Source organism: Danio rerio, chromosome 7, assembly GCF_049306965.1.
Source record: "Danio rerio strain Tuebingen ecotype United States chromosome 7, GRCz12tu, whole genome shotgun sequence".
Classification (NCBI taxonomy): Eukaryota; Metazoa; Chordata; class Actinopteri; order Cypriniformes; family Danionidae; genus Danio; species Danio rerio.
In genome coordinates this window covers 5,698,174-5,712,500 of record NC_133182.1, presented here as the reverse complement: position 1 = coordinate 5,712,500, position 14,327 = coordinate 5,698,174, and the positions used below count along the sequence as shown (strand labels likewise).

The following is a 14,327-nucleotide window of genomic DNA, read 5'->3' as shown; positions in this document are numbered from 1 at the left end:
ACTTGTATTTTCAGTTTTCTGTAAAATGGTTACATAGTGTCTAGTTATTGGGTCCTTCAGTGGTGTTTTGAGGTATAATTTTATTGCATCGTTGGTTGTTTGAATTTTTTCCTAATTTGATGTTGATTTCTCTGTCTACTTTGTCTATGACAATCTTTTCTTTGTAGTTTCACAATGTCAATTTTACATATCATAATACAGTTTAGTAATTTAATTGTTTAGTGGCAATGTTTAGCAGTTTTGAAACATCTAATGACAGTAACATGATTATTTCATCTCAACATGCCTCTGTTATTATTTTGTACTGCTTAAATGTCTTTTTACATATAACAAAATTTTGTCTCTCATTATAGATTACACATATTACCTACTGGATTGTTATAAATATGGTACAATTTTAAATATAATGACAGATATAGGACCAAACTCACCAAACGTTAGGTTCAATCCACCTGCCTTGGTAAAAACAATTAAGTTAAAAATCTGTTTTTGTTGGAACAACATGGATGAATTGTGTGAAACCCAGCATTTTCTGTGAAGCTATTTGATTTGAGTTTAGTTGTCGCTTTTATTAATAGATTAACTGTGAAAATATAATTGTGTTTAGGTTTATTTAATGTCACACTTTTTTGAAAATCCTTTGAGCGCACTTGTTTTCCTGTAAATAGTGCAGATTTCATCAAATCTAGCAATGCAGAGATTGTTTTATTAAGAGGTTAACACTGGGGGGAGTCAACATTATTTTGAAGATGGTAAAAGAATTTGGGAGAGCGTTGCACTTTAACACAACTGTGCAGTAAAAATGGCCAACGCAAGTAAACAACAAAGAAAACAACACAATTTATCAAATGAGAATTAAACAAAGCTCGGATGTTTTAACCCTTTAAATATATGCAAGCAAAAAATAAATCCCAACACATTTTTTTTTTATTTCAATAGTTTCCACAAGACTTAAAATATGTTTTAATTATATTTAAAATTGAATAACCAGATAGTTTATAGTGTATATCAATGTGATATAAGCCATTATATTAAAAGTTCTGATATGTTTGAGAATCTATTTAAATTTGGTGAAAAAAAGTGCTGAAAAGTTTAATCCACACTTATTTTCCTGTGGTTTTACATCATTCTTTTAATATACGGTAAATGCTTGTGATATTTTTCCTGCACTTACATTTTATAAATGTCACATAATAAAATTTGCGTATACATTATTTGGTGTTGGGGAATTAACAAAAACACCCTTTTACAGACAGTATGGGTGGCTCTTATAAGAGCCTTTGGATTGAGTTGACTCCGCGCTTTACTTGGAGCTGGTGTACTTGGTGACGGCCTTGGTGCCCTCAGATACAGCGTGTTTGGCCAGCTCCCCGGGCAGCAGCAGACGCACGGCGGTCTGGATCTCTCTCGATGTGATGGTGGAGCGCTTGTTGTAGTGAGCGAGACGAGACGCCTCACCGGCGATGCGCTCAAAGATGTCGTTGACAAACGAGTTCATGATGCCCATCGCCTTCGAGGAGATTCCAGTGTCAGGATGGACCTGCTTCAGCACTTTGTACACGTAGATAGCATAGCTCTCCTTCCTGGTCCTCTTTCGCTTCTTTCCTCCTTTACCGGCAGATTTGGTTACCGCCTTTTTGGAGCCCTTCTTGGGTGCAGTCTTCGCTGGTTCAGGCATGATGCTTGATGTGGCTCTCCAAGGAATAATTTCTCTACAGAAAGTACTGGCTTTTATATACCACGTATGCTAATTTCAAATTCGAAAAATGCAGCCTGTGATTGGTTTATCTATCGCCCTACCCATGGAATGACTTGATTGGTCAGGTCAAACCACCAATGACATATAAGTGTGCAGATAAGAGGCTTTGAAAGATTGACCCCGCCCACTTCCTAGTGTTTGACGTAAATTACCTCATTGCACCAAAACGTTTTTCAGATTTTTCCCCTTTTAGCAGTAATAATTCATTGCAAATATTAAATGTCTACAACATTAAATAACATATGTTTGCTTTATAGACAGCGTTATAAGCATATAGATAGCGTTATCAATGGATTACTATAGAAACAGCGCAGTTTATTGCGATCATTGCAAAATAACATTGTTGAAGTGTTTTCTCTATACGTATTGTTTCCTATTCAGTAGCCATGTCTGAAACGGTAAATATTGGTTTATGTTCACCATTTTTAAAGCTGTAATAAAATATTTGTTTTCAAACTGTAATTTATAATACCATTTAAAATAGACAAAGTTATTTTTACTAAAACAATCACAAAAAAATGTCTTTTAAAGGGAGATATGGGTGGCTCTTAAAAGAGCCTTTGGGTTTAGTGCAGCAGCTATTTAAGCGCGCTCTCCGCGGATGCGGCGGGCCAGCTGGATGTCTTTGGGCATGATGGTGACTCTCTTGGCGTGGATGGCGCACAGGTTTGTGTCCTCAAACAGACCCACCAGATAAGCCTCACTGGCCTCCTGCAGGGCCATGACGGCGGAGCTCTGGAAACGCTGATCAGTCTTGAAATCTTGAGCGATTTCTCTCACCAGACGCTGGAAGGGCAGTTTGCGGATCAGCAACTCAGTGGATTTCTGATAACGGCGGATCTCTCTCAGAGCCACGGTACCAGGCCTGTAACGATGAGGTTTCTTGACACCACCGGTGGCCGGTGCGCTTTTACGGGCAGCTTTGGTGGCGAGCTGCTTCCTCGGAGCCTTTCCTCCGGTGGATTTACGAGCGGTCTGCTTGGTTCTTGCCATAGCTGCGAGATCAGGATTTGTTCTTCTCTTCCGACAAGTACGTACGTACTACTGACAACGTTGTCGCCTATTTAAAGCGTAGCTGCCACGATCTTATTGGATGGCGTGAATTCAAGTGATTTGACTGGTTATTGTTTGCTCTCGCTTTACGACAGTTGACCAATGACCGCCTTTGCTTTTTAAATCCGTTTAAAGACAAGTTCCCGCCCATGCGTGATAGAGGTAAAGTTGGTTTTATATTCGCACATTCGTTCATTTAGAAGTGTCTATATTGTTTACCATGTTACTTTGAATATTCAATCGGAATTAGCATGCAAGTACGACTTGAAAACAACACTAACAGTTTATTTGACTGTGAACCATGTACTTTGATAGTCATTGGCTGCAAATTGGATTTCACTATTTAGAGTTTGCAAATAATAATTTTATGAAATTGTATTATGGGGAAAGTCTGAATGTGCGAATATAAAACCAACTTTATCTCTATCCAAATGTGCATTATTTTCGCCTTTGTATAAACAGAAAATGGAAAATTATCAAAAACGTAAATGTTTGCTGCACATTGTAAATGTTGTTTTAATGCAGAGTATATAGCGTTAAGCTTTAAATCAGATCTACAGCGCGACATAATGATTATATTGAAGTGTTTTAATCTATCAGCTCTTTTCTTTTTTTTTTTTACATTCAATATAATTTTGCCTAGAGATCTTTTAAACTCAAACTGTAAAGCATTTTATAAACTTTTTGACTTGTAAAGGAATTATAAAACGAACTCGAGGCATATTTGAGCTTCGACGAAAGGGTTTGATTTAGAAAACAAATTTGTACTAAACTTTGCTTTACTTTCAGCAGTATCAGTGAATACCAGCTCCACCTGAATGCAAAACACTCTTTTAAGGAGGAAATGGGTGGCTCTTAAAAGAGCCTTTAGTTTTAAAACTTAAACGGTTTATTTCTTGGCGGCCTTCTCGGTTTTCTTGGGCAGCAGCACGGCCTGGATGTTGGGCAGCACACCACCCTGAGCGATGGTCACTCCACCCAAAAGCTTGTTCAGCTCCTCATCATTGCGTACAGCCAGCTGAAGGTGTCTGGGGATGATGCGGGTCTTCTTATTGTCACGAGCGGCGTTTCCAGCCAACTCCAGAATCTCAGCGGTCAGATACTCGAGCACAGCAGCCAGATACACTGGAGCTCCCGCACCAACGCGCTCTGCATAGTTGCCTTTGCGAAGAAGTCTGTGAACACGGCCGACAGGAAACTGCAGACCCGCCCTGGATGAGCGAGTCTTGGCCTTGGCGCGGGCTTTGCCACCGGTTTTGCCTCTTCCGCTCATCTTGATCAAGATATAACTGATTTGCCACCTGAGGAAACAATAACACGAATGTCCGTGGTGCGCCTTTTTAAAAGAAAGCGAGCGACTGTGCTATTGGCTGGAAACGGAAGACATTACAAACCAATCAGCTAGCGTCCCTTCGAGCCACACCTCTTTCCGCTGCCGACAGCCCGTGGGGGACAGTTCCCCGAGGAATTGAAATTCATCATTTAACTCACGTGTTTCAAATCTGCTTGCAATCATTTTTTTTTGTTAAACACGCACAAAAATATTACAATAACCTGTTTAAATGTTTGGAGGAAACCAGTGATTTACAGAGCATTTTTTAATATGGAAATCAATGGTTACAAAGTTTTTTTTTCAGAATAAAGGAACTCAGAAATGTTTGTAACCACTCTGTTGAGTCAATGATCAATACATTCCTATTTTTGGGGTATCTCTTTAAGAACGTAATAAAGTGCTTACACTAAAAATGTTTTCCTGAGAGTAACACGAATAATGATTAAATACTTCATTTCTTGATGTAACTGTCAAAAATAAATGATGACTGTTGAACAAGTTAGCATGAAGCAGTTCAGTTCCAGTCTACACTCAGAAAATTATTTCTGCTGTTCAAAATCCTTTTTAAAATGAGCTAAATCAACAAAATTCTGGACTATTTTGGGGACAACTTCATTGCTTTATGTGTAATCCACTTAAATTTGTAAAGACAATTAACTCATTTTGGGATGACATGAAGACATTGTGGAACCCAGCATTTTTACAGTGCATATCATGAATATCAGCACATCCTACTGAAAAAAAACAGCTTAAACCAGCCTAGGCTGGTTGGCTGGTTTTAACTGGTCAGACAGGCTGGTTTTAGAGGGGTTTTGGCCACTTCCAGATATGTTTCCATCCATTTCCAGCCTGGTCTTAGCTGGTCAGGCTGGGAGATGACCAGCCAAAACCAGCTATATCCAGCTAAAGCCAGGCTGCTCAAGCTGTTTGTAGCTGGTTTTAGATGGTTATTTTCCAGCCTGACCAGCTAAGACCAGGCTCGAAATGGCTGGAAACCAGCTTAGAAGTGGCCAAAACCCCTCTTAAACCAGGTTGTCAACGAGCTAAAACCAGCCTAGGCTGGTTTAAGCTGTTTTTTTTTTTCAGCAGGGATATACTTAATGTTACATTACATTCTCATTTGTCTTAAAGCATTAGTTCACTTCCCAAAAATGAAAATGTACTCACTGTTAACTTTATACTCAAGTGTTTTCAAACTTTTGAGTTCTTTTTTTTTTAATCCTTCTGTTAAACACAAAAATGTACAAAAAAACTAAAAAGCAGGTACCATCGACTTCCATTGGAGGAAACAACTGTGGATGTCAATGGTTACATGTTTCCAGCATTATTCATAATATTATTGTAGGGATAGTTTACAGTTTGACCCAAAGAATGACCAGTCTGCTAGATGAAGAAGAGCCGGAGTCAGAGATTTAAATAAATAAATCAAGTTTACTGAAGATAGTTTGCAGTTTCAGTAGCAGAAGCCAGCTTCAACACTCGCAATGAGTTCCCAGGCCGCTCTGCTTACAATCACCAATCAATAACAATTATACTCTCACATAACGTCATTAACTGCGTCATACATATAGGTGCTCTAACCTGATTGGTTAAAACACAGATAGACTAGGAAAATTTCCATTTGGGGTTTGTGTGTACAATTCTGAAGTTCATGAATGAATAGTGTATTTTTTAGAACTCAACAAATATCTTTATGGATATTAAAATCATAATTCATTTAGAGATATCTCTAATTACGATTGTGACTAGTCAAAACTCATTTAGAGATATCTGCAAATATTTTTCAATGGAAGTCAATGGAGGAATATGACTAGTCATAATATATTTGCAGATATCTCTAATCTGATTTCGTACTAGTACAATTGTAATTGCAGATATCTCTAATTGTCATTCTGACTAGTCCAATTATAATTATGACTAGTCAAAATATAATTAGAGATATATCTAAATATATTTATGGAGTCAGAACAAAGATTTAAATGCTAAAACGGCTTGCCATACGCTCTCACCCAGTAGCACAGTGGAGATTTCTCTAGTTATATCCTTTCAGTAATTTGTTATGCAGTCAAATATTTCGCCAAACAGTCCTTAGGGATGCGATGACACGCAGTCAGATATTTCGCCGAACAGATCCGCCACTTTTTGCGCTCATAAACAATCAAAAAGCTCTCGTGCTGCAGGAATGAGGAGGTCTGCTGAAGGTGCAGCTGCCGTGCTGTGAGGAGTTCTCGTCTTTAATAAACTACGGCAGTTTGCGTTTACTGAACAGTAAGAATGATTAATAAATCCATATGAAACAGCCCCTTAAAAGTCATGTCTCGCTTTCAGTTTCGGGCTTTGGCGCATTTTGCACTCACACACAAGTAAAGTAAGTAAAGTAAAGTAAAGAACTTTATTGTCATTGTAGTTGTACAACGAAATTTGTTTGGTAACTCACAGAGACCAGCAGCAACATAAAAAGAGAGAAAAACAAACAATAGACATAATACTAAAATATAAGAGGCAAGATAAAGTATACTAAATGTAATAAGTCACATAAAAACCAACAATAGACATAATACTAAAAATATAAGATGTAAGATAAAAATATACTAAGTGTAATAGTCACAGTATTTACATTATGGCAAATGAGTGCAAACATGAATGTCCATAAAGTGTCTTTGTGCATTAGCAGCAGAACATCAGAAAGGTAGGGAGTGAGGGAGGGGGGGGGGGTGATTGTTAATGTGTACAGAGAGGAGGGGTGGCACAGGCTACAGCTCTGGGGAAGAAGCTGCTCTTTAGCCTGTTTGTGCGAGTCTTAATTGCTTTATATCTTTTCCCTGATGGGAGTAGTGCAAAAAGTTTGTGTCCTGGATGAGTAGGGTCCTTAATGATGTTGCTAGCTCTCCTCTGTAGGCGGCTAGCGTAGACTGTATCGAGGGTTGGGAGTTTAATTCCTATGATCCTCTGTGCAGTCTTAACAGTCCGGGATAGAGCTCTCCGGTTTTCCGCAGTGCAGCTTGTGTACCACACTGTGATGCAGTGACAGAGGATGCTCTCTATCGTGCTCCTGTAGAAATTTAGTAAGAGCTGGGTCGGTACTTTTGTTTTCTTGAGTTTTCTTAAGAAGAAAAGTCTCTGTTGAGCTTTCTTCACTAAGTGGGTGGTGTTAATGGTCCATGTGAGATCTTTTGTCAGATGTAGGCCTAGGAATTTGATGTTGTTTACCCTCTCAACTTCCTCGCCATTTATGTGGAGGGGGGTTGGTGGTGTCCTTTTTGCTCTTCTGTAGTCAACAACGATCTCTTTTGTTTTGGAGGTGTTCAGAACCAAATCGTTATTGACACACCAGTTGATTAGGTGTTGGACGTCCTCTCTGTAGTGAGACTCGTTGTTACCTGAGATTTGTCCTATTATTGTGGTGTCGTCAGCAAACTTCACTATAGAGTTGGAAGGGTGAATGGGTTTGCAGTCATGTGTGAATAGGGTGAAAAGTACTGGGCTGAGGACACAGCCCTGCGGTGCTCCTGTATTAATGGTGATGGTGGATGAGATGTGGTTGCCCACTCTTACATTCTGTGGTCTGTTAGTGAGAAAATCCAAAATCCAAGAACAGAGTGAAGGGGTTAATCCTAAATTTTTCAGCTTGTTTACCAGTTTGTATGGTACAATGGTATTAAATGCAGAGCTGAAATCTACGAATAACATCCTAACATATGTGTTGGGATGTTCCAGATGAGAAAGGCTGGTGTGAAGTGTGATTGAGATTGCATCCTCTGTTGATCTGTTCCTGCAGTAAGCAAACTGTAGGCTGTCCAGGTCAGTAGGGATGTTTGTTTTGATGTGTGAAAGAATAAGTCTCTCAAAACACTTCATTATAATGGGTGTCAGAGCAACTGGTCGATAGTCGTTCAGACATTTCACTGATTGCTTTTTGGGCACTGGAACAATGGTTGTTGATTTGAGGCACATAGGGACTATGGCCTGTTTTAAAGACAGATTGAAGATGTTGGTGAACACCCCCGCCAATTGGTCAGCACAAGACTTAAGTGTGCGACCTGAAACCTTGTCTGGACCAGCTGCTTTGTTGATATTGATCCTCCTTAAAGTGGATCTCACCTGGTGACACTCGAAGACGGGTATCGTCTCTTCTGTGGGTGATGGTGCCGTCTGGATTTCCATTCTGTTGGAGTCACTGTCAAAGCGTGCGAAAAACTCGTTCAGGGTGTCAGGAAGCGAGGCATCATGGCTGGACAATGAGGGGTTGTTCTTATAGTCTGTTAGGGCTTTAATGCCCCTCCACATGCTGCGAGGGTTGTTGTTTTCAAAGTGTCCCTCCAGCCGTTGCTGATATCTGTACTTGGCTGCTTTAATGCCTTTCTTTAGATCTTTTCGGGCATTTCTGTAAGCATGCCTGTCCCCTGACCTGTAGGCAGCGTTCCTCACTCTCAGTAAAGAGCACACATTCCTGTCAAACCATGGTTTCTGATTCGGGAACACCACGCTGGTTTTGGTGGTTAGCACAGAGTCAGTACAGAAAGCAATATATGCTAAAACAGATGAACTATACTCCTCCAAATCTGTACTCGCAAACAAGTCCCAATCTGTGTTTTCAAAACAGTCTTGTAGGCGTGAAGAAGATTCCTCATTCCAAACTTGCACCGTTTTTACAGTTGGCTTTGTTCTGCAGATCAACGGTCTATAGGACGGAGTCAAGTGTATGGAGATATGGTCTGATAAACCTAGATGAGGTGATGGGGCTGCTTTATAAGCTCCTGGGATATTGGTGTATACTTGATCCAATATACTGTTGTCTCTGGTGGGAAAGTGTATGCTGGTGTGTAGTTTAGGCATGACCGTTTTTAAATCCACATGATTAAAGTCTCCTGCTACAATCACAGCTCCCTCTGGATATGCATTCAGCTGGCTGTTAATAGCTTCATGCAGTTCTTCTAGCGCTAGCTTAGCATTAGCCCGTGGTGGAATGTAAACAGCTGTGATAACAATAGCAGCAAACTCTCTTGGAGTGTAAAACGGTCTGCATTTTAGTGACATGTATTCGATGTCAGGTGAGCAGTGCGACCTAATAATGTCCGCTGATGTACACCAGTCATTATTTATGTATATACACACTCCGCCACCTTTGTTCTTACCGGAGTCGGACGTTCTATCTGCTCGGTATACGGAGCGCCCTGCTAGCTCGATCGCCGCATCGGGGACAGCGCTATCCAGCCAAGTCTCTGTGATTACCATCACACAGTTGTTCAGGCGATGTGAAATAATCCTTAGTCTTACTTCGTCCATCTTGTTCACGAGTGACCGGGAGTTCGTAAGAAAGAGACTCGGAAGTGCTGGTCTGTTTGGGTTAGCTTGTAGCCTAGCCCGTATGCCGGCTCTCTTTCCTCGCTTTTGCTTCCGGTCTCTTCGCCGTCTCCGGCGCTTTGCAGGCGGTATGATGAGCGTTCCACTGAGCTCCCCAGAGAGTAAGATCTCCGGTGGAATAGAACTGAAGTTTCCAGATGAGTAATTCTGACAGCGGTTCCCTATTTTAAGTAGTTCGGCACGTCCATAGTGTAGCTGTTTGCTTAGCGCCTGGCAGAGTAAACTTAGTAGACAAAAAAAAACAAAAACGCTGCTGTGTATCTGGGAGCTCCGAGCCGCTGCGTCTGCACGCGCCGCCATCTTGAGGTAAGCGTACCGTGCCAAAGCCCAAGTGATCCGCGCTCAGGCACACCTCTTCCAACCTGGCCAGGGCCGGCCAAGTGAACCGTGCTTGAGCCCGATTCAGCGCACTCACACTTCTCAAACGATCCGGGAAACGGGCCTGGGCACGGTACGGATGGCATAGTGTGAGTAGGCCCTAAAATGCTCAGGTGGTAAAAGTTTAACCTTAGCCTTAATGGGGATTTTACTGTGTCTTTTCAGAAATAAACTCGCATGAAAAGGCCACATTTTAACAATCACAATGAACTTAAATATACTGCCGTTTTGCGAAAATATACACATTTAGTTAAATTTCCATATTCTAACAGTAATGCTTAAAGAAAAAGGTCAATACAATCTCTGAACCTTACATTCTTTTTTATTTTAATTCTAGTCTGAATAACATTTATTTGACATTGAATATAGAATGGAGTTTGCTAGCGTCCTTATTCCCGCCCTTTTAACTACTCTGTAACCTTTCCAGGTTAATAAATTGCAGTGTTTTTTGGCAAACGAATTTATTACAAAATATTTTGATCGATTTACATTGTAAAGGATGTAGTGTTTGCTCAAGCATGAGGAGTCGAAGATTTTAAGATCAAGATTTATTAGCTTCAGAGCTAAACAGCAAACAGCTCTGCATGCCACATGGACAACACAATGATCCTCCCACACATTCTTCCTTTACCCTTTTATAGGCCCTAAAGTAACTACTAGCGCCCCCATGTGGCTCAGTGACTCAATACAAGAACATAAAGGACAATTATTACGTTTTTCTGATTATCATTTTGGTTTTTAGCGATGTGAACAGATTACAATAGTACTATAAGTAATTAGGGTAGGACTTTGATTTGATCAGCGACACTCCTCACTGCGTCTATCTGGTTTCCCATGGAATATTAATTTTCAAAATATGTAGTTACTCTAGAAACCAAATATCAAGTAGTCTAAAGCCTCTTTTATGACAATGTGGGTGGCTCTTAAAAGAGCCTTTGATATAACGACCGATCGTTGGGGTCTAACCGCCGAACCCGTACAGAGTGCGTCCCTGTCGTTTCAGCGCGTAAACTACATCCATGGCGGTCACGGTCTTTCTCTTGGCATGCTCAGTGTAGGTAACAGCGTCACGGATCACGTTCTCAAGGAACACCTTGAGCACGCCACGGGTTTCCTCGTAGATCAGACCAGAGATACGCTTGACTCCACCACGGCGAGCGAGACGACGAATGGCGGGTTTGGTGATTCCCTGGATGTTATCACGCAAAACCTTACGATGACGCTTAGCGCCACCTTTTCCCAGTCCTTTACCGCCTTTGCCTCTTCCGGACATGATCGCAGTGACAATTCGACGTATAATAACACATCAACTGTACACAAGCGACCTTTACAATCATCTATAGGACCTAGTTGAAACCAGCATAGGCGGAGCTTCACGAAGTCACGTGTCTTTAGGAGGGCCCGAAAAGCGGTTAGGCCTAGGCGACAGTTATATACAGTTAATGTAAATTATGTACATATAGAAAGCAGAAGCTAAAATCATGATAAGAACATATGCACAATCAATATGGCAAGTACACTGGGATAACATTGATACAGGTAGACATTTATATAATATACAGAAACAAGTTGGAACTGGGAGGAAGGAGAACAGAAATCGTAGGGAAGGAAGTATTATAACTCGGATGAGAATAGGTCACACTGGACTCAATCATACATTACATAAAATAGGGAAACACCCAACTGGGCAATGTATACATTGTAATCAACAAGAAACAATAGAACATATTTTATTTCACTGTAGTAAATATAATAAAGAACGAAACGATCTTATTCAGTCAGTTAAAAAGAGCAATCTTCAGCATTTAACATTGGCAGGTTTATTAGGAAACAAATCTAGTGAGGTATATAATGATATAATAAAATTTATTAAAGAAACCCAGTTAGAGGAAAGAATATAGAGATAATATCAGAAGAATTGTTAGTCCACCCATCCCCCATTTTTATTACATTTTATTACTAGTATAAAAAATGTTGTTTTATTTATTTTTTTTTTTTCCTCTCTCCCCCTCCCCTCACAATTTCCTCCCCCTTTCTCTCCCTTCATGTAATTTATACACTTCAGAAAGTATTCAACTAGTTCCATACTCCATTCCAGTCGGTGGCGGTAATGCACCTATAAGTCTGGTTGCCAACCGCCAGTAAAATCCAAAGAAGAAGAAGAAGAATGTACATTTAGTTTATCTCTCTGCCCAACTGTGAACACTTAATAATCTCAATAATTTATAAAATATAAAATGAATACGCAGACCCAACACAAGATTTTTAACAGCTGGAAATGCAAACACAAACTACGTCGTGTGGACAAATACATCAAAATGATGATACTGACTTTACAAACATTTTGAATTTTGTAAAACAAACAGTAATGCTAGCGAATCACTCTTAGACTCAGTATTATCTGGACCTATTCTGAATGTAATTATTTTTTTACAACTTACCACCTCTGAACTAAAATTTTATTGTAAATGAAAATCAATTATCTGCCTTCTGAGCACTTGAGTCGAACTTTAAAGCCTTTGCAAACCCATAGTAATATAAACATATTACTCAATACCGCACTCTTCAACTATAGGGTATATTTAATGATAATGTTTCCTTCACTTTACTGTTGTTCATTTTCGAAGGCCAGTTTTTAATACAAGAGAAAAAAAGGGCATCTGCACTGAACAGGTTGAGCCCTATCTGTGCACGTGCCTGGATAGACACAAAACATCAACATTTAGATGGATTGTTCTGAGGTCTAATGGTTTATTAAATATTTAGTTAAACGCAAAGTCAACTGAAACTAAAATGGCTGAATTGAGCATATACTACCCTACTTATTATTCAGTCACAACAGTGTCAAAAAGTAAAAAAAAAAACTAAGAGATAAGAAAGTATAAAAATGAAAGGTGAACGTACCACAATGGATGTGATACAAGAATCAGTGGTTATCTGAAAATAACATACCTTAAAATGTCATGACTGAACAAATTAATTCCGGTATTTCAGAAAGGAATGCAATAAACAACAGAATATTATAGATTATTGAAGTTAAAACTAAAGTATACTGTACTTTTTAATTTACAGTATGTTGTAATATTCATCAATCAAGTATCTGAAGCATAGTGTACTTTAAAATGATGCTATAGTATTTATTAAACATCAATGTAACATTTTACTTTAATTCAAGAATACTTTGATACCGCATTAAGCTAAAGTGTGCAAGCTGACCGCAACAGTTAGCTTTATGGCTAGTAGAGAACCTCTTCAGCAAAATATGCTGATTATTCAAGATGTGCTTTTTGTTATAAGGAGGTTTAGGGGACAAAGCAGCTGGCGAACACCTGCCTATATTAAAGCGTGCTATATTAACAGTACTGTTTTCACCCATTAAAAAAAAAACAAAAGCATCTTTTCTAGACACATTGAGGTGGCTCTTAAAAGAGCCTTTGGGTTTTTTAATGCGTCACCAGTGAATTTAAGCGCGCTCTCCGCGGATGCGGCGGGCCAGCTGGATGTCTTTGGGCATGATGGTGACTCTCTTGGCGTGGATGGCGCACAGGTTTGTGTCCTCAAACAGACCCACCAAATAAGCCTCGCTGGCCTCCTGCAGGGCCATGACGGCGGAACTCTGGAAACGCAGATCAGTCTTGAAATCTTGAGCGATTTCTCTCACCAGACGCTGGAAGGGCAGTTTGCGGATCAGCAGCTCAGTGGACTTCTGATAACGGCGGATTTCTCTCAGAGCCACGGTACCGGGTCTGTAGCGATGAGGCTTCTTAACGCCGCCGGTTGCCGGTGCACTTTTACGGGCAGCCTTAGTGGCGAGCTGCTTCCTTGGAGCTTTTCCTCCGGTGGACTTACGGGCGGTCTGCTTAGTTCTAGCCATTGTGAGTACACTTTCAGTTCGAGCTCAAGAGTAGAATGATATTGGTAGGATGCAGACTCGGCTTTATATTAGGAGGTCAGTAGTTGTTGAGGCGTTTGATTGGCTCTTGCATTTACGTCGTAGTGTGACGTGCCAATTCTGACCAATGGCAGTGCATTTCTTTTATTTCTTTGTTATTTTTTTTTAGGATAAGCTCTCATTGCATGGAAAGTAATGGCGAAACGACATTTTTATTAGCTTGTAGATTTGTTTATCAGGTAACTTTTTTGTTCAATTCTTAGCTTTTTTTCGTGTAGAGTACAATAAGCAAACTCCTATTTGTGATTTCCATATGCGAGTGAATGCTTTAAGTGGAAATGTTATGGAAACAATAAGCTTTTAAGCAAGCGTCATACGTTTGTGCTGAACCTGTACGCCCACCATTGATGTATTTTAGGCATTTAATTGTGAGTAAATTGATTCACGTGGATGAAACATAACTTTTTAGATAACCAAAGTTTTCCTCATCGTGAACGAAAAGGGATGCTTCCGAATATTTGTCTACCTTCACTACCATGTAGTTCATG

The 14,327-nt window shown here is 39.9% G+C and overlaps 5 protein-coding genes across 5 annotated transcripts; all 5 read right to left on the bottom strand.

Moving 5' to 3' along the window:
• Nucleotides 1–1,123: 1,123 nt before the first annotated feature.
• Nucleotides 1,124–1,705, bottom strand: si:dkey-23a13.22. Its single transcript, NM_001366434.1, has one exon. The coding sequence runs from the start codon at nt 1,676–1,678 to the stop codon at nt 1,304–1,306; it is 375 nt and encodes a 124-aa protein (NP_001353363.1). The 5' UTR covers nt 1,679–1,705; the 3' UTR covers nt 1,124–1,303.
• A 467-nt stretch (nt 1,706–2,172) lies between these two features.
• On the bottom strand, nt 2,173–2,799 carry hist2h3ca1 (histone 2, H3ca1). Its single transcript, NM_001366435.1, has one exon. The coding sequence runs from the start codon at nt 2,750–2,752 to the stop codon at nt 2,342–2,344; it is 411 nt and encodes a 136-aa protein (NP_001353364.1). The 5' UTR covers nt 2,753–2,799; the 3' UTR covers nt 2,173–2,341.
• Nucleotides 2,800–3,420: 621 nt separating this feature from the next.
• si:dkey-23a13.20 lies at nt 3,421–4,218 on the bottom strand. Its single transcript, NM_001386708.1, has one exon. It carries the CDS (start codon nt 4,083–4,085, stop codon nt 3,702–3,704), a length of 384 nt encoding a protein of 127 aa, NP_001373637.1. The 5' UTR covers nt 4,086–4,218; the 3' UTR covers nt 3,421–3,701.
• Nucleotides 4,219–10,424: 6,206 nt separating this feature from the next.
• zgc:163040 lies at nt 10,425–11,187 on the bottom strand. Its single transcript, NM_001089569.2, has one exon. It carries the CDS (start codon nt 11,158–11,160, stop codon nt 10,849–10,851), a length of 312 nt encoding a protein of 103 aa, NP_001083038.2. The 5' UTR covers nt 11,161–11,187; the 3' UTR covers nt 10,425–10,848.
• Nucleotides 11,188–13,015: 1,828 nt separating this feature from the next.
• On the bottom strand, nt 13,016–13,798 carry LOC137496131 (histone H3). Its single transcript, XM_068222523.2, has one exon. It carries the CDS (start codon nt 13,759–13,761, stop codon nt 13,351–13,353), a length of 411 nt encoding a protein of 136 aa, XP_068078624.1. The 5' UTR covers nt 13,762–13,798; the 3' UTR covers nt 13,016–13,350.
• Nucleotides 13,799–14,327: the final 529 nt, after the last annotated feature.